Below are 23,510 nucleotides of genomic sequence, written 5' to 3' on the forward strand. Positions count from 1 at the left end.
TATAAGGAACAATATGTGAGGGACAGGGTATAAGGAGCAGTCTGTGAGAGAGGGGGTATAAGGAACAGTCTGAGAGAGGGGGTATAAGGAACAGTCTGTGAGAAAGAGGCTATAAGGAACAGTCTGTGAGAGCGGGTATAAGGAACAGTCTGTGAGAGAGGGGTATAGGAACAATATGTGAGGGACAGGGTATAAGGAACTGTCTGTGAGAGAGGGGGTATAAGGAACAGTCTGTGAGGGGGGTATAAGGAACAATATGTGAGGGACAGGGTATAAGGAGCAGTCTATGAGAGAGGGGGTATAAGGAACCATCTGTGAGAGAGGGGTATAAGAAACAGTCTGTGAGAGAGAGGAATAAGGAACAATATGTGAGGGACAGGGTATAAGGAACAGTCTGTGAGAGAGGGGGTCTAAGGAACAGTCTGTGAGAGAGGGGGTATAAGGAACAATATGTGAGGGACAGGGTATAAGGAGCAGTCTGTGAGAGAGGGGGTCTAAGGAACAGTCTGTGAGAGAGAGGTATAAGGAATAGTCTGTGAGAGAGAGGTATAGGAAACAATATGTGAGGGACAGGGTATAAGGAGTAGTCTGTGAGAGGAGTATAAAGAACAGTCTTTGAGATAGAGAGGGGTATAAGAAACAGTCTGTGAGAGAGAGGTATAAGGAACAATATGTGAGGGACAGGGTATAAGGAACAGTCTGTGAGAGAGGGGGTCTAAGGAACAGTCTTTGAGATAGAGAGGGGTCTAAGGAACAGTCTGTGAGAGAGAGGTATAAAGAACAATATGTGAGGGACAGGGTATAAGGAGCAGTCTGTGAGAGGAGTATAAGGAACAGTCTTTGAGATAGAGAGGGGGTATAAGGAACAGCCTTTGAGATAGAGAGGGGTATAAGAAACAGTCTGTGAGGATGAGGTAAAAGGAACTGTCTATGAGAGAGGGGGTATAAGGAACAGTCTGAGAGAGGGGGAGGGGGAGCGACATTAATTTGCTGCCAGTCAGTAACTTCCCACAATGGTGTAGATATGGAACACTCAGATCCATCACACATCAGGTGACAACATGGCCGATGTGGTTATTCCAGCTATAACTAGAGGGCACAATCTGCGCCGGGACCCTCCGCTCCCTTCTTTATAGAAGTAAACATTGTATTTCATACTAAACAAATCTCCGCACCGATCCCACAGATGTTACATTGTTTCCGCGACCTTCCCAACTGGTGACCGCTCGCTGACGCTCAGGAGGAGACGCTGATAAATGCCTCGTGCCTCCGGCGCGTTTCTTATGAAGTTTGGGAACATCTGAAATGTGAATGTTTAACCTCCTCACCTGTGACTTTTACAAGAGGAAAATCTCATTGGGGAAATTGCTCTCTTTGTTTTCATTGTCTGACTGGAATGACGACTGTGAATCTTTACTTTGCAGACGTGTCAGAGGCTGATGAGGGGGACTGGACCATAGGGAACATGTAACCCCCCCCCCCCCCCCCCCCCCAGCTCTAATACTTCATTCATCTATCTATCTATCTATCTCCTATCTATCCATCTATCTCCTATCTATCTCCTATCTATCTATCTCCTATCTATCTATCTCCTATCTATCTATCTATCTCCTATCTATCTATCTATCTCCTATCTATCTATCTATCTATCTCCTATCTATCTATCTATCTATCTATCTATCTATCTATCTATATATCTATCTCCTATCTATCTATCTATCTATCTCCTATCTATCTATCTATCTCCTATCTATCTATCTATCTCCTATCTATCTATCTATCTATCTCCTATCTATCTATCTATCTATCTATCTATCTATCTATCTCCTATCTATCTATCTATCTATCTATCCATCTCCTATCTATTTATGTAACAAAACACTGTGTCCAGTGGTAAATTCAGCTGATTGGACAGGATCTGGAGAAACTCTGCCCTATTTATATAGAAGGTCTCACATTTGACAATGCATCGGCGCAAACACCAAGCCATGAGGAGGAAAAGCCTACCTGTAAAGATCAGAGACAGGACTGTGTGGAGGAGGAAAGAGCTGCCTGTAGAGCTCAGAGACAGGACTGTGTGGAGGAGGAAAGAGCTGCCTGTAGAGCTCAGAGACAGGACTGTGTGGAGGAGGAAAGAGCTGCCTGTAGAGCTCAGAGACAGGACTGTGTGGAGGAGGACAGAGCTGCCTGTAGAGCTCAGAGACAGGATTGTTTAGAGGAGGAAAGAGCTGCCTGTAGAGCTCAGAGACAGGACTGTGTGGGGGAGGAAAGAGCTGCCTGTAGAGCTCAGAGACAGCACTGTGTGGAGGAGGAGGAAAGAGCTGCCTGTAGAGATCAGAGACAGGACTGTGTGGAGGAGGACAGAGCTGCCTGTAGAGCTCAGAGACAGGATTGTTTAGAGGAGGAAAGAGCTGCCTGTAGAGCTCAGAGACAGGACTGTGTGGAGGAGGAAAGAGCTGCCTGTAGAGATCAGAGACAGGACTGTGTGGAGGAGGAAAGAGCTGCCTGTAGAGCTCAGAGACAGGACTGTGTGGAGGAGGAAAGAGCTGTCTGTAGAGCTCAGAGACAGGACTGTTTAGAGGAGCAGCTCTGGAGAAGGAGAGAAACACAGCTCTGCTGCACTGAAAGTTCCTAAGAGCTCAGAGGCCTCCATAATTTTTACATTGAAGAAGTTTTGATCAATAAGGATTCAGCCCAACCAAACTATGTAATCAGGAGAGAAGGGTCTTGGTAAGAGCTCCAAAGACCCTGTGTATAGATGTGAGAACCTTCCAGAAAGTCACCAGCACTGCAGCTTCCACCAAACTGGGCTTTATGGCAAAGTGTCCAGAAAGAATCCTCCGTAACAAACACTTGAAACCCATCAGGAGATAGAAGAAGCTAAAGCTCAATAACAATAACACTGTGAGAAGCAAGATTCTCTGCTCTGAGGACACCCATACCATCCCTACAGTGAGGAGGAGACCGGCACTGCCCATCACCTGCCCCATACCATCCCTACAGTGAGGAGGAGACCGGGCACTGCCCATTACCTGCCCCATACCATCCCTACAGTGAGGAGGAGACTGGGCACTGCCCCTCACCTGCCCCATACCATCCCTACAGTGAGGAGAAGACCAGGCACTGCCCATCACCTGCCCCATACCATCCCTACAGTGAGGAGAAGACCAGGCACTGCCCATCACCTGCCCCATACCATCCCTACAGTGAGGAGGAGACCGGGCACTGCCCATCACCTGCCCCATACCATCCCTACAGTGAGGAGGAGACCGGGCACTGCCCATCACCTGCCCCATACCATCCCTACAGTGAGGAGAAGACCAATGCCCATCACCTGTGCCCCTTCCTTACCATCCGAGCAAGGCGGGGGCCGCATTGTTCTCTATCTATCTGTCTACATCATATAAAATCTCACCCCCTAGTATGTGAGTCCAGGACTATACACAGTGTCACAGTGTAACGCCTGGAGTAGTGGATCCACTGGACCGTCACTAGCGATGGCACTAACCTCACCAGGGAGCGGAGTCTAAGGGGCCGCTGGTTTTCACCAGAGCCCGCCGCAAGGCGGGATGGACTTGCTGCGGCAGGCGACCCCCAGGTCGCTACCCCTGGCTTGGTTGCTAGTGACGGCAGGCGAGGCGAGGCAGGAGCAGTAGACAGGATATGGTGCTGGCAGAGGTCTGTAGGCATAACCGCAGGTGACAGGCTGAACACAGGAGCAATAGTGTAACAGAGGAACAGGAACCAGGAACGAGGACTAGGGACCAGGTAGTGGACAGGAATCAGGAACAAGGACTAGGGACCAGGTAGCGGACAGGAATCAGGAACAAGGACTAGGGACCAGGTAGCGGACAGGAATCAGGAACAAGGACTAGGGACCAGGTAGCGGACAGGAATCAGGAACAAGGACTAGGGACCAGGTAGCGGACAGGAATCAGGAACAAGGACTAGGGACCAGGTAGCGGACAGGAATCAGGAACAAGGACTAGGGACCAGGTAGCGGACAGGAATCAGGAACAGCAGGGAGCTGGTCCAAACGCTATGGGAAGCATGTAGAGGCTCCAACACCTGGGAGGGGGCAGGGCTGGAACTTATAGGGGAGTGATTGACATACAAGCCAATTAGGAGCGCACTGCCCCTTTAAATCTGAGACAGCCGGCGCGCGCACGCCCTAGGAGGCGGGGACGCGCACGCCGGCCGGCGCAGCGACGGACAGGAGCGTGGTGAGGTGGGGCGCCCTCCGGGGCCGAAGCAACAGCAGCGCCGGGTCCCTGCATATGGACACCGGCTGCTGCAGAAGTGGGAGAGAGGGTGCGGCGGCGGTCCGTAGCACGGGACGCCGCCGTGGCCCTAACACACAGTGAGCCCAGAGCGGCCATGTCTATAATCAATAGGACATTAGAGCAATGATGGGTGATGCCGGTGGACAGGTCCGCTCTCACCCTGTGCTCGTCCCCAGCTGTCACCGCTGTCCCTGGATGAAATTAATCTGACAGATAAATTAAGAAGATTAAAGATGTTTATTCTGAACATTCAGGTCACAACTTATCCAATCCCGGGGACAGCGGTGACCATCCTGTGTATGTCCCATAGCGCCGTGATGGTGACAAAGACTAATCTATATGATGAATAGTGGTATATAGAGAGACCTATAGAAATGTATGTTGTATACAGTCATGGCCAAAAGATTTGAGAATTATACAAATATTAATTCTTACAAAGTCTACTGCTTCAGTTTTTAAAATGGCAATTTGCATATACTCCAGAATGTTATACAGAGTGATCAGCTTAACAGCAATTACTTGCAAAGTCAATATTTGCCTAGAAAATGAACTTTATCCCCCAAAACACATTTCAACATCATTGCAGCCCTGCCTTAAAAGGACCAGCTAACATTGTTTCAGTGATTGCTCCATTAACACAGGTGTGGGTGTTGATGAGGACAGGGCTGGAGATCAATCTGTCATGATTAAGTAAGAATGCCACCACTGGACACTTTAAAAGGAGGCTGGTGCTTGGCATCATTGTTTCTCTTTTGTTAACCATGGTTATCTCGAAAGAAACACGTGCAGCCATCATTGCACGGCACAAAAATGGCCTAACAGGGAAGAGTATCGCAGCTAGAAAGATTGCACCTCAGTCAACAATCTATCACATCATCAAGAACTTCAAGGAGAGAGGTTCCATTGTTGCCAAAAAGGCTCTAGGGCGCCCAAGAAAGACCAGCAAGCGCCAGGACCGTCTCTTAAAAGTGTTTCAGCTGCGGGATGGGGCTACCAGCAGTGCAGAGCTTGCTCAGGAATGGCAGCAGGCAGGTGTGAGGGCATCTGCACTGTGCACTGTGAGACTGCGAAGACTCTTGGAGCAAGGCCTGGTCTCAGGGAGGGCAGCAAAGAAGCCACTTCTCTCCAGAAAAACATCAGGGACAGACGGATATTCTGCAAAAGGTCCAGGGAGTGGACTGCTGAGGACTGGGGGAAAGGTCCAGGGAGCGGACTGCTGAGGACTGGGGGAAAGTCATTTTCTCTGATGAATCCCCTTTCCGATTGTTTGGGACATCTGGAAAACAGCTTATTGGGAGAAGACGAGGTGAGCGCTACCACCAGTCTTGTCTCATGCCACCTGTAAAGTATCCTGAAACCATTCATGTGTGGGGTTGCTTCTCAGCCAAGGGAATCGGCTCTCTCACAGTCTTGCCTAAAAACACAGCCATGAATAAAGAATGGTACCAGAAGGTCCTCCAAGAGCAACTTCTCCCAACCATCAAAGAGCAGTTTGGCCATCAACAATGCCTTTTCCAGCATGATGGAGCATCTTGCCATAAAGCAAAAGTGATAACTAAATGGCTCAGGCAACAAAACATAGAGATTTTGGGTCCATGGCCTGGAAACTCCCCAGATCTTAATCCCATTGAGAACTTGTGGTCAATGATCAAGAGACGGGTGGACAAACAAAACCCAACAAATTCTGACAAAATGCAAGCATTGATTGTGCAAGAATGGACGGCTATCAGTCAGGATTTGGTCCAGAAGTTGTATGAGAGCAGTCGGGGAGAATTGCAGAGGTCCTGAAGAAGAAGCCGCAACACTGCAAATATTGACTTGCTGCAGTAACTCAGTCTAGCTGTCAGTATAAGCTTCTGTTACTCATAATATGATTGCAATTATATTTCTGTATGTGAAAAAACACCTGACAAACACACATAAAAACCAGAGGGCAGAGGATCATGGGAAAATATAAGATTTGTGTCATTCTCAAAACTTTTGGCCATGACTGTAGTGATATATAGAGAGACTGATAGAAATGTATGGTAGTATATAAAGAGACCTATAGAAATGTATGGTGGTATATAGAGAGACTGATAGAAATGTATGGTGTATAGTGGTATATAGAGAGACCTATAGAAATGTATGGTGGTATACACCTCATGTATTGCTCAGGGTGCTCTTACTTTCTCTACAGAAGGAGTAGTTGTTGCTTTTCTCCCATGCCTTTAGATACAATAAATGACCCCCAACCCACCCAGCATCCACCCACTCAATGGTAACAATAGAACACTTGACGGGGGGGCAATTACTTTTTCTCTGACTAAGGCTGCGTGCACACTACGGAATTCCCGCGTATGACCCGCAGCGGATTCCGTCGCTCATACCCGCACGCGGCGGCGCGCATCTCCGGATTCCGCATTTCGCCGAAAGAAGTGACATGTCAATTCTTTCGGCGGAATCCGCCCGTGCATAGAATAGTGTCTATGGCACGGGCAGAGATGCGCGCCGCCGCGTGCGTGTACGAGCAACGGAATCCGCCGTGGGTCATACGCGGGAATTCTGTAGTGTGCACGCACCCTCACTGAGAATATTTCAGGACCTTGGAGAGCGCAGACTGTGTGTACTCTACAATAGAAGACCCCAGGACACACTGCACCCCCTGCCTGCAGGAGGTCTATACCCAGTATATCCAGCCTACTGTATATAGAGGTATATATCCAGCTTACTGTATACAGAGGTATATATCCAGCCTACTGTATACAGAGGTGTATATCCAGCCTACTGCATACAGAGGTATATACCCAGCCTATTGTATACAGAGGTGTATATCCAGCCTACTGTATACAGAAGTGTATATCCAGCCTACTGCATACAGAGGTATAAATCCAGCCTACTGTATACAGAGGTATATACCCAGCCTATTGTATACAGAGGTGTATATCCAGCCTACTGTATACAGAAGTGTATATCCAGCCTGCTGCATACAGAGGTATATATCCAGCCTACTGTATACAGAGGTGTATATCCAGCCTACTGTATACAGAAGTGTATATCCAGCCTGCTGCATACAGAGGTATATATCCAGCCTACTGTATACAGAGGTGTATATCCAGCCTACTGTATACAGAGGTGTATATCCAGCCTACTGTATACAGAGATATATATCCAGCCTAATGCATACAGAGGTGTATATCCACCCTACTGCATACAGAGGTGTATACCCAGCCTACTGCATCCAGAGGTATATATCCAGCCTACTGCATACAGAGGTATATATCCAGCATTCTGTATACAGGGGTAAATATCCAGCATCCCGTATACAGAGGTGTATATCCAGCATCCTGTATACACTAGTATATATATCCAGCATCCTGTATACAGTAGTATATATCCTGTATACAGATGTGTATATCCAGCATCCTGTATACAGAGGTATATATCCAGCATCCTGTATACAGAGGTGTATATCCAGCATCCTGTATATAGTAGTATATATCCTGTATACAGAGGTATATATCCAGCACCCTGTATACAGATGTATATATCCAGCACCCTGTATACAGATGTATGTATCCTGTGCGGAGAGAAGTATTAGCTAGATGTGACACAGATACAGTATAGGATTAATATATGAGACAGAAGTAAGCGAGAGAGACAGATGGGGTCGGGAGGTCAGGGACCCCCCTGAGTGCTCGGTTACATTGTGATACACATAATATACTGTCTTGCAGTTCTGTGTATGTAAATTATTTATGGTCCCCATCAGATTACATTCCCTCCTGCATCTCTCCTTCTATTCCTGTCCCTGTTACTTCCTCTCATCCTCTCTCCCTCTCTCTCTCTGTCTAAATTTCATTTCAGTCTCTTTGTGTCCTTCCATTTCTTCTCTCTCTTTCTGTATCTGACCCCCCACCTCTGTTTTTCCTCTGTCTTACATACTCTCTTTATCTGTCTTCTCTCTCTGTCCCCCAGTCTCTGTCTGTTTCTCTTTCTGTCCTGGTGTGTGTGTCTCTCTCTCTGTTCCAGTGTCTCTCTGTCCTGGTGTCTCTCTTTCTCTCTGTCCTGGTCTCCCTTTCTCTCTGTCCTGGTCTCTGTCCCGGTCTCTCTTTCTCTCTGTCCTGGTCTCTCTTTCTCTATGTCTTGGTCTCTCTTTCTCTCTGTCCAGGTCTCCCTTTCTCTCTGTCCTGGTCTCTGTCCCGGTCTCTCTTTCTCTCTGTCCTGGTCTCTCTTTCTCTATGTCTTGGTCTCTCTTTCTCTCTGTCCAGGTCTCCCTTTCTCTCTGTCCTGGTCTCTGTCCCGGTCTCTCTCTCTCTCTCTCTGTCCCAGTCTCCCTTTCTCTCTGTCCCGGTCTCTGTCTCTCTCTGTCCCGGTCTCTGTCTCTCTCTGTCCCGGTCTCTTTTTTTCTCTGTCCTGGTCTCTCTCTCTCTCTCTCTCTCTGTCCCAGTTTCTCTTTCTCTCTGTCCTGGTATCTCTGTCTCTCTCTGTCCCGCACTCTCTTTCTGATCTCTGTCTGGTCTCTCTCTGTCTCTCTGTCCTGGTCTCTCTCTCTCTCTGCCCTGGTCTCTGTCTCTCTGCCTGGTCTCTGTCTCTGCCCTGGTCTCTCTCTCTGTCCTGGTCTCTGTCTCTCTCTGTCTGTTCTCTCTCTTTCTCCCCTGGTCTCTATCTCTCTCTGCCTGGTCTCTCTCTCTGTCTCTGCCCAGGTCTCTCTCTCTGTCTCTCTGCCCTGGTCTCTGTCTCTCTCTGCCCTGGTCTCTCTCTCTCTCTCTGTCTCTGCCCTGGTCTCTCTCTGTCCTGGTCTCTCTCCGGTTTCTCTCTCTGTCTGTGCCCTGGTCTCCCTCGCTCTCTGGCTCTGCCCTGGTCTCTCTCTGTCTGTCTCTGCCTTGGTCTCTCTCTGTCTCTGCCCCGGTGTGTGTGTGTGTGTCTCTCTCTCTCTCTCTCTCTCCTGGTCTCTGTCTCTGCCCTGGTCTCTCTCTCACTCTGGTCTCTCTCTCACTCTGGTCTCTCTCTGTCTCTGCCCGGGTCTCTCTCTGTCCTGGTGTCTCTCTGTCTGGTTTCTCTCTCTGTCTGTGCCCCGGTCTCTCTCGCTCTCTGTCTCTGCCCTGGTCTCTCTCTGTCCTGGTCTCACTCTAGTCTGGTTTCTCTCTGTCTGTGCCTTGGTCTCTCTCGCTCTCTGGCTCTGCCCTGGTCTCTCTCCGTCTGTCTCTGCCTTGGTCTCTCTCTGTCTCTGCCCTGGTCTCTCTCTCTCTCTCTCTCTCTCTCTCTCTCTGTCCTGGTCTCTCTCTCTCTCTGGTCTCTCTCTCTCTGTCTGGTCTCTCTCTCTCTGTCTGGTCTCTCTCTCTCCCTCTCTCTCTGTCCTGGTCTCTGTCCCGGTCTCTCTCTCTCTCTCTCTCTCTCTCTGGTCTCTCTCTCTCTTTCCCTCTCTCTCTGTCCTGGTCTCTGTCCCGGTCTCTCTCTCTCTGTATGGTCTCTCTCTCTGTATGGTCTCTCTCTCTCTCTGTCTCTTTCTGTCTCTCTGCAGTGTGACCTCTTTCTTCCTGTTAATGAAGTGGCGGTTTATTACGCTGTCACGGAGCTGACATTTCCCGCTGCTGCTTTATGGGGAATCTGCGGGATAATTATAGGATTGCTGCAGTATAAATATCACAGACGTGTCGTCCAGCACCCAGGATCCCGTACCGGAGCCCAGAGCCTGACTGCTGATCTCACTCCTCAGCCCTCATTATACCCAGGGGGTCCTAGTATCTGTATATGTATCTAACATGGAAGCAAATCCTGTGTGTAGTCTGATCCCAGAGAGGAAGGCCAGGCCACTGTAGATGGAGTCCATGAGGTGAAGGAGAAGGCAGCTCATAGAGACTCCATAGTGTGACCGTTCTTACAGTATATACACCATAGTGTGACCGTTCTTACAGTATATACACCATAGTGTGACCGCTCTTACAGTATATACACCATAGTGTGACCGTTCTTACAGTACAGACTCCATAGTGTGACCGCTCTTACAGTACAGACTTCATAGTGTGACCGCTCTTACAGTATATACTCCATAGTGTGACCGCTCTTACAGTATATACTCCATAGTGTGACCGCTCTTACAGTATATACTCCATAGTGTGACCGCTCTTACAGTATATACTCCATAGTGTGACCGCTCTTACAGTATATACACCATAGTATGACCGCTCTTACAGTATATACTCCATAGTGTGACCGCTCTTACAGTATATACTCCATAGTGTGACCGCTCTTACAGTACAGACTCCATAGTGTGACCGCTCTTACAGTATATACACCATAGTGTGACCGCCCTTACAGTACAGACTCCATAGTGTGACCGCTCTTACAGTACAGACTTCATAGTGTGACCGCTCTTACAGTACAGACTCCATAGTGTGACCACTCTTACAGTATATACCCCATAGTGTGACCGCTCTTACAGTATAGACCCCATAGTGTGACCGCTCTTACAGTATATACACCATAGTGTGACCGCTCTTACAGTATATACACCATAGTGTGACCGCTCTTACAGTATAGACCCCATAGTGTGACCGCTCTTGCAGTATAGACCCCATAGTGTGACCGCTCTTACAGTATATACCCCATAGTGTGACCGCTCTTACAGTACAGACGCCATAGTGTGACCGCTCTTACAGTACAGACTTCATAGTGTGACCGCTCTTACAGTATATACACCATAGTGTGACCGCTCTTACATTACTGACTCCATAGTGTGACCGCTCTTACAGTATAGACTCCATAGTGTGACCGCTCTTACAGTATATACACCATAGTGTGACCGCTCTTACAGTATATACCCCATAGTGTGACCGCTCTTACAGTATATACACCATAGTGTGACCGCTCTTACAGTACAGACGCCATAGTGTGACTGCTCTTACAGTACAGACGCCATAGTGTGACTGCTCTTACAGTATATACACCACAGTGTGACCGCTCTTACAGTACAGACTTCATAGTGTGACCGCTCTTACAGTATATACTCCATAGTGTGACCGCTCTTACAGTATATGTCCCATAGTGTGACCGCTCTTACAGTATATACACCATAGTGTGACCGCTCTTACAGTACAGACTTCATAGTGTGACCGCTCTTACAGTATAGACTCCATAGTGTGACCGCTCTTACAGTATATACACCATAGTGTGACCGCTCTTACAGTATATACCCCATAGTGTGACCGCTCTTACAGTATATACACCATAGTGTGACCACTCTTACAGTATAGACACCATAGTGTGACCGCTCTTACAGTATATACACCATAGTGTGACCGCTCTTACAGTATAATCCCCATAGTGTGACCGCTCTTACAGTATATACACCATAGTGTGACCGCTCTTACAGTATATACACCATAGTGTGACCGCTCTTACAGTATAGACTGCATAGTGAGACCGCTCTTACAGTATATACGCCATAGTGTGACCGCTCTTACAGTATATACACCATAGTGTGACCGCTCTTACAGTATATACACCATAGTGTGACCGCTCTTACAGTATATACACCATAGTGTGACCGCTCTTACAGTATATACACCATAGTGTGACCGCTCTTACAGTACAGACACCATAGTGTGACTGCTCTTACAGTATATACTCCATAGTGTGACCGCTCTTACAGTATATGTCCCATAGTGTGACCGCTCTTACAGTATATACTCCATAGTGTGACCGCTCTTACAGTATATACCCCATAGTGTGACCGCTCTTACAGTACAGACTCCATAGTGTGACCGCTCTTACAGTACAGACTCCATAGTGTGACCGCTCTTACAGTATAGACTCCATAGTGTGACCGCTCTTACAGTATATACACCATAGTGTGACCGCTCTTACAGTATATACCCCATAGTGTGACCGCTCTTACAGTACAGACTCCATAGTGTGACCGCTCTTACACCTCTGAGCCTGTAGGTGTGAGATCTCTTGCTCCTCTGTAAGGACGAGTGATGCTTCAGAAGTTTCCTGGACTTGCTGAGATTTCATTAAGATGCTTCTCCGGGTCTGACAGCGGAATGTTCCATCATAGAAATCATTTCAACATTCATCTCATTACAAATGGACGGAGCTTTCATCTTCTCTACAACCAAACAGAATCAGGCGAGCGGAAAAATCTGTTTGTTGGCAGTGAAGCCCTGTTAGATCGTCTGTCTGAGAGGCGGCAGCGGGAGGGGGATTAAAGGGGAACACCACCCTGATACTGGGGACCACAGGAGATACAATCCGCATGGGTCTCCAAACTGCGGCCCTCCACCTGTTGCAATACTACATTTCCCATCATGCCTGGAGAGAATAATCCAAAGCTTTAGCTGTTCAGGCATGATGGGAATTGTGGTTTTACAACAGCTGGAGGGCCACAGTTTGGAGACCCATAAAGTATCTGAACCCCTCACCGGTCTAGAACAAACAACGTCCAGTTCAGGGCAGCTTATATATATAATTTCTCGATCACTATCACACAGATCATTCCTCCTCTTGTAAAACTTCAGTAAATTGTATCTGAACTTCATATAAAAGACAAATCCTGATTTTAGTTACAATGGTACCTTGGTTTAAGAGTAATTTGGATTGAGAGTGCTTTGCAAGAAGAGCTCACAGTTTTTTAAAATTGTAACTTGGTTTAAGAGCTCCCTGTACTGGGTGGGAGGGGGAGTAAGGGAGGGGCATGTTCTACATAGCGGGGTCTACAGCACTGTGCTCTCACCCGCTATAATGTGCCTGCACTTACACTCAGCTATACACACTGCTGCTATAATGTGCCTGCACTTACACTCAGCTATACACACTGCTGCTATAATGTGCCTGCACTTACACTCAGCTATACACACTGCTGCTATAATGTGTCTGCACTTAAACTCAGCTATACACACTGCTGCTATAATGCGCCTGCACTCACACTCAGCCACTTACACTGCTGTATAGAAAAGTTTCTGTCACTGTCCTTCTGCACAGCTATGTGATTCTCACTTCCTAATTGGTCCATGCTGAACACACACCCCTTCCCCATTGCTGTCATGTGACCACACAGACCTCTGACAGCAGCCCTGCTTCTCTATTCTAGCCTGTTGTACTACACTACTGCAATATGGGGATCTTTAGCTTCATCCTGTATCTACAAGCTGCTGCTGTGTTATCAGGGTTATGCAGTTACTATACATTATATACCACATGCTGATTGCTATACTGTACAGTAACTTATATATCACATCATATCCAGCTGCTGTGTTATCAGGGTTATGCAGTTACTATACATTATATACCACATGCTGCTGTACTGTACAGTAACTTACATATCCAGCTGCTGCTGTGTTATCAGGGTTATACAGTTACTATACATTATACACCACATGCTGCTATACTGTACAGTAACTTATATATCACATATCCAGCTGCTGCTGTGTTATCAGGGTTATACAGTTACTATACATTATATACCACATGCTGCTATACTGTACAGTAACTTATATATCACATATACAGCTGCTGTGTTATTAGGGTTATGCAGTTACTATACAGTATACACCACATGCTGCTATACTGTACAGTAACTTATATATCACATATCCAGCTGCTGCTGTGTTATCAGGGTTATACAGTTACTATACATTATACTCCACATGCTGCTATACTGTACAGTAACTTATATATCACATATACAGCTGCTGTGTTATTAGGGTTATGCAGTTACTATATAGTATACACCACATGCTGCTATACTGTACAGTAACTTATATATCACATATCCAGCTGCTGCTGTGTTATCAGGGTTATACAGTTACTATACATTATATACCACATGCTGATTGCTAGACTGTACAGTAACTTATATATCACATATCCAGCTGCTGTGTTATCAGGGTTATACAGTTACTATACATTATATACCACATGCTGCTATACTGTACAGTAACTTATATATCACATATCCAGCTGCTGTGTTATCAGGGTTATACAGTTACTATACATTATACTCCACATGCTGCTATACTGTACAGTAACTTATATATCACATATCCAGCTGCTGTGTTATCAGGGTTATACAGTTACTATACATTATATACCACATGCTGCTATACTGTACAGTAACTTATATATCACATATCCAGCTGCTGTGTTATCAGGGTTATACAGTTACTATACATTATACACCACATGCTGATTGCTAGACTGTACAGTAACTTATATATCACATATCCAGCTGTTTCATTGTCAGTTTCATCTGTTCTACATGTTATTCAGAATAATAAATCATTATTTTTGGGGTGTGGAACCAATTGTCTGCATTTCAATGATTTCTTATGGAAAAATTTGCTTTGGTTTAAAAGTGGATTTGGATTACAAGCGCGGTCTCAGAACGAATTATCATAATCCAAGGCACCACTGTACTTGTACTTTACAATGTAATTTTATGGCTGCGTTCACACTACGTATATTTCAGTCAGTATATGTATATTTCAGTCAGTATTGCAACCAAAACCAGGAGTGGATTGAAAACACAGAAAGGATCTGTTCACACAATGTTGAAATTGAGTGGATGGCCGCCATTTAATGGCAAATATTTGCTGTTATTTTAGAACAACAGCTGTTATATTGAAATAATGGAAGTTATTTACTGTTATATGGCGGCCATCCACTCAGTTTCAACATTGTGTGAACAGATCTTTTCTATGTTTTTAATCCACTACTGGTTTTGGTTGCAATACTGACTGAAATATACTGACTGAAATATACGTAGTGTGAACGCAGCCTTAGGTTAGATTCACATTACGTATATGTCCGGCCGCATATTTTTCGCGGCCGGACATATACGTATGAAACTCCGGCTGGGACTTTACGCAAGTTGCGGCCGGATACGTACAGACCGCGAACTTACGCCCGTAGCGTACTTACGCTTCCCGAGCGCTCTTCGTAGCGATCTAACAGCGGTCTTTTACTTGGAAATCTTCGCCTAGCCCCGGACACCCCACAGAACCTTTTGGATCGGAACAAAAAGCTGGCAAAATGAAGAAATCACCACTACGTACGGGACCGCATGTTACGCTACGGGCGTAAGTTACGGCATTTCCGTCCCGAAACAATGGTCTGGTTCATTTTTTACAGCGCCTCATACGATCCGGGCGTAAGTTCGTACGTAGTGTGAACTGTGCGCCTGTAGATCGTATACTTTCCATTGTACGCAAACTACGTAAGTTTCCGGCCGCTTATTCACGTAACGCGCTACGGCCGGAAACTTACGTAGTGTGAACGTAGCCTTAGGCTGGGTTCACACACAGTATATTTCAGGCTGTATTTGGTCCTCATGTCAGGTCCTCATAGCAACCAAAACCAGGAGTGGATTGAAAACACAGAAAGGCTCTGTCCACACAATGGTGAAATTGAGTGGATGGCCGTCATATAACGGTAAATAACGGCCATTATTTCAATACAGAAGCCATTGTATTAAGATAACAGAAAATATTTGCCATTAAATGGCGGCCATCCACTTGATTACAACATTGTGTGAACAGAGCCTTTCTGTGTTTTCAATCCACTCCTGGTTTTGGTTGCTATACAGCCTCAAATATACAGCCTGAAATATACTGTGTGTGAACCCAGCCTAATCTGTAAAGTTACATTTCCAGGATCTTCACACAATATCACAGAAGACATAGAAAGTGCTTCTCCAGAACAAGCGTCACTATGTACATAAATAGCATTGCTGATCCTTTACTGATCGTTACTTACATCCTGTAGATCTTTTGTTCAAAAATATAAAACATAACAACAATAATAGACAATAACATAACAACAATATAAATAATACAACTATACAATGTATACAAATCCGAGAGTCCATAAACATGTCGGCTGATCCAGCCTCATTCTAGAGACATGCCAAAAGTTTTGATCAGTTCGGGTCACAGTATTCAGACCCTGATTGATCGTGGGAAGGCTCAGCGCGCTCCTCTCCTGACTCTGTGTCATCAGACCACACAACCTTCTCTCATGTCTCCTGTGGATCATCCAGATGGGCATTGGTGACTTCACACGGACCTGGACATGTGCTGCTGTGAGCAGGAGGACCTTGTGGGCCCTGCAGGATTAAAATCCATGATAGTGTAGTGTGTTACTGACAGGAATCTATTAGACTGTGGTCCCAACTCTCTTCAGGTCATTGACCAGGTCCTCCCATGTAGTTCTGGGTTGACTTCTGAACTTTTCAGATCTTGCATGGAAGTCCAGACTGAGCAACAATGACATCTTGTGTTTCTTCCATTTTCTAATAATTGCCTCAACAGTTGTTGCATTCTCACCAAGCTGTTTGCCTATTGTCCTGTAGCCCCTCCCAGCCTTGTGCAGGTCTACCATTGGTGTCCTTAGACAGCTCTTTGGTCTTGGCCATGGTGGAGAGGTTGGAGTGTGACTGAGTGTGTGTACAGGTGTTTATTATACAGGTAATGAGATGAAACAGGTGCAGGTAATCCAAGTAATGAGGGCAGAGTAGAAGGAGCTTCTTATGGAAAAACTAACAGCTCTGTGAGAGCCATTACAATTCTTGCTGGTTGATCGGTGATCAAATCCTTTTTTTATGCAATATAATACAAAGTAATTATTTATAGATCATACAATATTTTTTATAGATTCTGTCTTTCACAGGTAAGGTGTATCTCCTATAAATATTACACCTCCCCATTCTCTGTAGGAGCAGTCAAAGGTACAAACACTGTATGTACTCAGTAGTCAGTAACCTTCCCATTCTGATAAGTGTTTGTGCGCTGTATTTGGAGGGCGCCCTCTAGTGGCTGACGTCACTGGACAGTGTTTGGGGGGAATAGATAGAGGACAGAGAACTGATAAGAGACAGAACACTGGGGGTATATAATATCTATGTGCACAGTTCACTACTGTGACTTCACATTCGCTGAATATTCTCTGAATGTATCTAGAAGAATGTCTCAGTCTGTTCCTGATCTGTCTCCTCTTCTCTTTCCTCAGGATTGCACCGTCTATGAAACGGAAAATAAAATCCTCCATGTGGTAAGTGATGTCCTGCTCCCCGCTGAGACTCGCCGCCATCACTCATTGTGTCCTGATGTTCTCAGATATCTGGGCTGTGGGATGCTGGGAAATGTATGATGTCGCTGCAGGGGGCCAGTCAGGGCCTATGGAGGTCTCGGACATTCTGAGACTGAGATAAGGAAAAGTAGGGAGGTTTTTTTATAGATTCTTTAAAGGGACAGTCACAACAAAATTATTCTACATTCTACTATAATATGTGACTATAAAGGAATAATGGCCGTCTTGTTTTTATTATATAGATTTAAGTCCTTTCATGCAAATCACTTTTCTTGTGTCTGTCACTTCCTGTGTCATGTGTGTCACTTCCTTTCTTGTGAATGTTACTTCCTGTCTAACGTACATCACCTCCTGTTTTGTGTCTTTCACTTCCTGTGCCATTTATGCCACTTCCTGTGCCATGTATGCCACTTCCTGTCTTGTGTCTGTCTGTAACTTCCTGTGCCATGTATGCCACTTTCTGTCTTGTGTCTGTCTGTCCCTTCCTGTCTCATGTCGTTCACTTTCTGTCTTGTGTCTGTCACCTCCTGTCTTGTGTCTGTCACTTCCTGTCTAATGTATGTCACCTCCTGTTTTGTGTCTGTCACTTCCTGTCTTGGGTCTGTCACTTCCTGTCTAATGTATGTCACTTCCTGTCTCATGTATGTTACTTCCTGTCTCATGTATGTCACTTCCTGTCTCATGTATGTTACGTTACTTACTGTCTCATGTATGTCAGTTCCTAATGTATGTTACCTCCTGTCTCATGTATGTCACTTCCTGTCTCATGTATGTCACTTACTGTCTTGTGTCTGTCACTTCCTGTCTCATGTATGTTACTTACTGTCTCATGTATGTCACTTCCTGTCTCATGTATATCACTTACTGTCTTGTGTCTGTCACTTCCTGTCTCATGTATGTTACTTACTGTCTAATGTATGTTACTTCCTGTCTCATGTATGACACTTCCTGTCTCATGTATGTCACTTACTGTCTTGTGTCTGTCACTTCCTGTCTAATGTATGTTTCATCCTGTCTCATGTATGTCACTTCCTGTCTCATGTATGTCACTTCCTGTCTCATGTATGTCACTTCCTGTCTCATGTATGTTACTTACTGTCTCATGTATGTCACTTCCTAATCTATGTTACTTCCTGTCTCATGTATGTCATTTACTGTCTTGTGTCTGTCACTTACTGTCTAATGTATGTCACTTCCTGTCTCATGTATGTCACTTACTGTCTCATGTATGTCACTTCCTAATGTATGTTACTTCCTGTCTTATGTATGTCACTTCCTGTCTCATGTATGTCACTTACTGTCTTGTGTCTGTCACTTACTGTCTAATGTATGTTTCTTCCTGTCTCATATATGTCCCTTCCTGTCTTGGATCTGTCACTTCCTGTCTCATGTTTGTCTCTTCCTATCTCATATATGTCACTTCCTGTCTAATATATGTTTCTTCCTGTGTCGTGTATGTCACTTCCTTTCTAATGTATGTTACTTCCTGTCTCATGTATCTCACTTCCTGTCTTGGGTCTGTCACTTCCTGTCTGTTTGTTACTTCCTGTCTCATGTCTGTCACTTCCTGCCTGTGTGCAGGCAGCAGAAAAGGGGCAGTTCAGACCAGTGATGAGTTGTATGGTGCGACTACAGCCTAGTGATTCTTTTGTTTACCTCTTAATGCCCTTGTGTCTCATCTTCATCTGGACCTTTCCAGATAACAGTAGAGCCTCATATCATCCAATTCTCCATTCACCATTACAATGAGGTTACTTTGCAGCAGCAGTAAAGTGACACTAGTCTCCCCTTCCAATATGTTGTGTAAAGGCCATACATGACCAGTCAGTTACTGGGAGCAGTCATACCTCTTACCTCCGCCACCACTTCACATTTTATCACACAGCTGAGGGTTTGTTACTATGTATCATTAAAGAGTATAGACAAGGAATCCAGAGAGTGTGAGCTGTGAGGAGTATTGGGTCAGGGAGCTTTTCCAATCTGAAAACAGAAAATTTCCCATTCACTGACAGCAAGCAGAGGTCTTAAAGAGGTATTACAGAAATGTAATTTTTTCTTAAGAGCGGGCAGTTTCTGCTGATCTGATGTGTTATAGGAACCAGGAGTAGTGGGGGATGGATTGGAGAACGTGAATTTAATTTCTTATTGACATTTTTGGCATAATTTCACCAATTCCAAATCAACTGGTGCCAGAAAGTGCCAGAGATTTGTAATTTACTTCTATTAAAAATCTCAAGTCTTCTTGTACTTATCAGCTGCTGTATGTCCTGCAGGAAGTGGTGTATTGTCTCCAGTCTGACACAGTGCTCTCTGCTGCCACCTCTGTCCATGTCAGGAACTGTCCAGAGCAGCAGCAAATACCCATAGAAAACCTCTCCTGCTCTGGACAGTTCCTGACATGGACAGAGGTGGCAGCAGAGAGCACTGTGTCAGCCTGGAGAGAATACACCACTTCCTGTAGGGCATAGAGGACTAGAAGTGTGAGACCCCCACACACATCCCACTGCACTACTGTTATAAAGGGGTACCCTAATGCACCACCATACTGGACCTTACTGTTCCCAAGCCTGGGGAGTTTGTAGGGGACAGCGCAGCTGGTGACCACAAGAACTACAACTCCCAGCCGTGCACCGCCTGAGTCAGGTCCCGTTCACACTGGATACATAATCTATGTGTTACATTGGGGGTGGGGGGGGGGTCAGTGCCCGGGGGGTGTGAGCGGCTGATAACCCCCATCCTCCGCTCACAGTAGTGTCACCCAGGTGAAGCCGTTGCATGACATCTCACGGGAGCAGTGATTTGGTAAATCGGTGTTATTTTCCGTGTCGCCTGTCAGGCGGTGTATTTTCATAAACACGTCGCGCTCGCTCATTGTGCGCCGAGCGTGAATGTAAACAAACATCTCTCGCTTAAATGGAAAATTCTCCACTCAAGCTGCGTCTTTCTCTGGTGCCGTATGAAGCCGCCGCCGCCGCTCCACCTCTCCGGAGAGCGCTCTTCAGGGTCCGCCTGCCGCTCTTTACACTCATCTCTGGCTGCGGTTTATGCTTTATGTCTCCCGTCATTACTCTGCGCAGGGAGATCATTGCGATCAGCGTTATAAGCTGTACGGAGACGACGATGATGATGATGATGATATACAGTATACCAAGTGTGGCCTCTTAAAGGGGCGGTAAACATCCACACTTCTCCATTTTGGAATTGCCAATTGACGTAAAGGACGTTTCCCCCAAAGTAACCCGGCCGCAGACTTCACTCCGGGTCACTTTGTAACCTGTTCATGGTGGAGGATACGTTCTTCCACCCTTCATCTCTGGCGTCGGGATTCAGATAGTCTGAGCCATCACATTCCAATATATGGGATAAATGGCTACCGCACCAAACGGAGACGGATGGGGACAAAAACGGCCATATGTTTGTATCCAGTGTAGACAATGCTCTGTGAGCTCTACAGCCTGGACTCCAGACGGATACATTGTACATAGATAGTTCTGCTCTCGGCTAAGTGATACAATTGTATCCAGTCTAGATAAAGCTCTGCTATGCTACCATAACTCCAGACTGATCCCTTTTACCTGCACTGAGTTCTCAGAGTATTGTCTGCTGTGCGGAATTCTCTGAGTATTGTCTGCTGTGCAGAGCCCTCAGAGTATTGTCTGCTGTGCGGAGCCCTCAGAGTATTGTTTGCTGTGCAGAGCTCTGAGTATTGTCTGCTGTACGGAGCCCTCAGAGTATTGTCTTCTGTACGGAGCCCTCAGAGTATTGTCTTCTGTACGGAGCCCTCAGAGTATTGTCTTCTGTGCGGAACTTTCAGAGTATTGTTTCCTGTGCGGAGCTTTCAGAGTATTGTCTGCTGTGTGGCTCTCTGAGTATTGTCTGCTGTGCAGAGCTCTCAGAGTATTGTCTGCTGTGCGGAGCTCTGAGTATTGTCTGCTGTGCGGAGCTCTCAGAGTATTGTCTGCTGTGCGGAGCTCTGAGTATTGTTTGCTGTAAGGAGCTCTGAGTATTGTCTGCTGTGCGGAGCTCTCAGAGTATTGTCTCCTGTGCGGAGCTCAGAGTATTGTCTCCTGTGCGGAGCTCAGAGTATTGTCTGCTGTGCGGAGCTCTCAGAGTATTGTCTGCTGTGCGGAGCTCTCAGAGTATTGTCTGCTGTGCGGAGCTCTCAGAGTATTGTCTGCTGTGCTGAGCTCTCAGAGTATTGTCTGCTGTGCGGAGCTCTCAGAGTATTGTCTCCTGTGCGGAGCTCTCAGAGTATTGTTTGCTGTGAGGAGCTCTCAGAGTATTGTCTGCTGTGCGGACCTCTCAGAGTATTGTCTCCTGTGTGGAGCTCTGAGTATTGTCTCCTGTGCGGAGCTCTGAGTATTGTCTCCTGTGCGGAGCTCTAAATATTGTCTGCTGTGCGGAGCTCTGAATATTGTCTGCTGTGCGGAGCTCTGAGTATTGTCTGCTGTGCGGAGCTCTGAGTATTGTCTGCTGTGCGGAGCTCTCAGAGTATTGTCTGCTGTGCGGAGCTCTCAGAGTATTGTCTGCTGTGCCGAGCTCTGAGTATTGTCTGCTGTGCGGAGCTCTGAGTATTGTCTGCTGTGCCGAGCTGAGTATTGTTGTAAGCTGTGCGGAGCTCTGAGTAATGTCTGCTGTGCGGAGCTCTCAGAGTATTGTCTGCTGTGCGGAGCTCTCAGAGTATTGTCTCCTGTGCGGAGCTCTCAGAGTATTGTTTGCTGTGAGGAGCTCTCAGAGTATTGTCTGCTGTGCGGACCTCTCAGAGTATTGTCTCCTGTGTGGAGCTCTGAGTATTGTCTCCTGTGCGGAGCTCTGAGTATTGTCTCCTGTGCGGAGCTCTAAATATTGTCTGCTGTGCGGAGCTCTGAGTATTGTCTGCTGTGCGGAGCTCTGAGTATTGTCTGCTGTGCGGAGCTCTCAGAGTATTGTCTGCTGTGCGGAGCTCTCAGAGTATTGTCTGCTGTGCCGAGCTCTGAGTATTGTCTGCTGTGCGGAGCTCTGAGTATTGTCTGCTGTGCCGAGCTGAGTATTGTTGTAAGCTGTGCGGAGCTCTGAGTAATGTCTGCTGTGCGGAGCTCTCAGAGTATTGTCTGCTGTGCCGAGCTCTGAGTATTGTCTGCTGTGCGGAGCTCTGAGTATTGTCTGCTGTGCCGAGCTGAGTATTGTTGTAAGCTGTGCGGAGCTCTGAGTAATGTCTGCTGTGCGGAGCTCTCAGAGTATTGTCTGCTGTGCCGAGCTCTGAGTATTGTCTGCTGTGCGGAGCTCTCAGAGTATTGTCTGCTGTGCGGAGCTCTCAGAGTATTGTCTGCTGTGCGGAGCTCTGAGAGTATTGTCTGCTGTGCCGAGCTCTGAGTATTGTCTGCTGTGCGGAGCTCTCAGAGTATTGTCTGCTGTGCGGAGCTCTGAGTATTGTCTGCTGTGCGGAGCTCTGAGTATTGTCTGCTGTGCGGAGCTCTTTGTTGCACATCTCATTTTTTCCATCTTCTTCTGTCTCTACATTAACTACACTAAAGCCGAGCTCAATAAGTCACATCCGCCACCGCCGCCGCTGCGTCTTCTTCCACACGACCACAGTCTCCCTTCAGATATTATTGTCCCACTGAGAGACTGAAACCAAGACGCAGCGGGCGGCCGGCGGCTCCTCCAGCACAAAACTCCGCAGCCTCTTATTTATATCCTTAATAAAAGTCATTTCCTGCACCGCCGGTGGATAGCGCAGCCGTGATTACAGATGGCTGCTTATACGGAGGTCAGGAGGACAACCAATACCCAGCACAAACATGGCGGCCGTGCTCCTCCTGCTCTTAAGCCTTTTACTTAACATCGACCTGAAGTGAACTGTCATCAAAGGGGTTGTTCAACAGAAAAAAAAAATTCTTTCAAATCAACTGGTTCCAGAAAGTTCCAGAGATTTGTAATTTACTTCCATTAAAAAATCTCCAGTCTTCCAGTACTTATAAGCTGCTGTATATCCTGCAGGAAGTAGTATTTTTCCAGTCTAGAGAGCAGGAGAGGTTTTCTATGGGGATTCGCTGCTGCTCTGGACAGTTCCTGACATGGACAGAGGTGGCAGCAGAGAGAATTGTGTCAGACTTTCCTGCACCACCTCCTGCAGGACATACAGCAGCTGATAAGTAGTGGAAGACTGGAGATTTTTAA

General features: G+C 46.4%; 2 protein-coding genes across 2 annotated transcripts in view; one reads left to right on the plus strand and one right to left on the minus strand.

Annotated features, from left to right (window-relative positions):
• POF1B (POF1B actin binding protein) overlaps positions 1-23,510 on the minus strand; it is a 482,431-nt gene that overhangs the window by 245,877 nt on the left and 213,044 nt on the right. The window lies entirely within an intron of this gene.
• LOC138802406 (connector enhancer of kinase suppressor of ras 2-like) overlaps positions 1-23,510 on the plus strand; it is a 185,363-nt gene that overhangs the window by 80,147 nt on the left and 81,706 nt on the right. Inside the window, exon 5 of the mRNA XM_069985668.1 lies at positions 17,271-17,312. Coding sequence (XP_069841769.1) covers positions 17,271-17,312 — 42 coding nt within the window. The remainder of the gene's footprint in view (positions 1-17,270; positions 17,313-23,510) is intronic.

The sequence above is a fragment of the Dendropsophus ebraccatus genome, chromosome 10 (assembly GCF_027789765.1).
Source record: "Dendropsophus ebraccatus isolate aDenEbr1 chromosome 10, aDenEbr1.pat, whole genome shotgun sequence".
In the NCBI taxonomy this organism is placed as follows: Eukaryota; Metazoa; Chordata; class Amphibia; order Anura; family Hylidae; genus Dendropsophus; species Dendropsophus ebraccatus.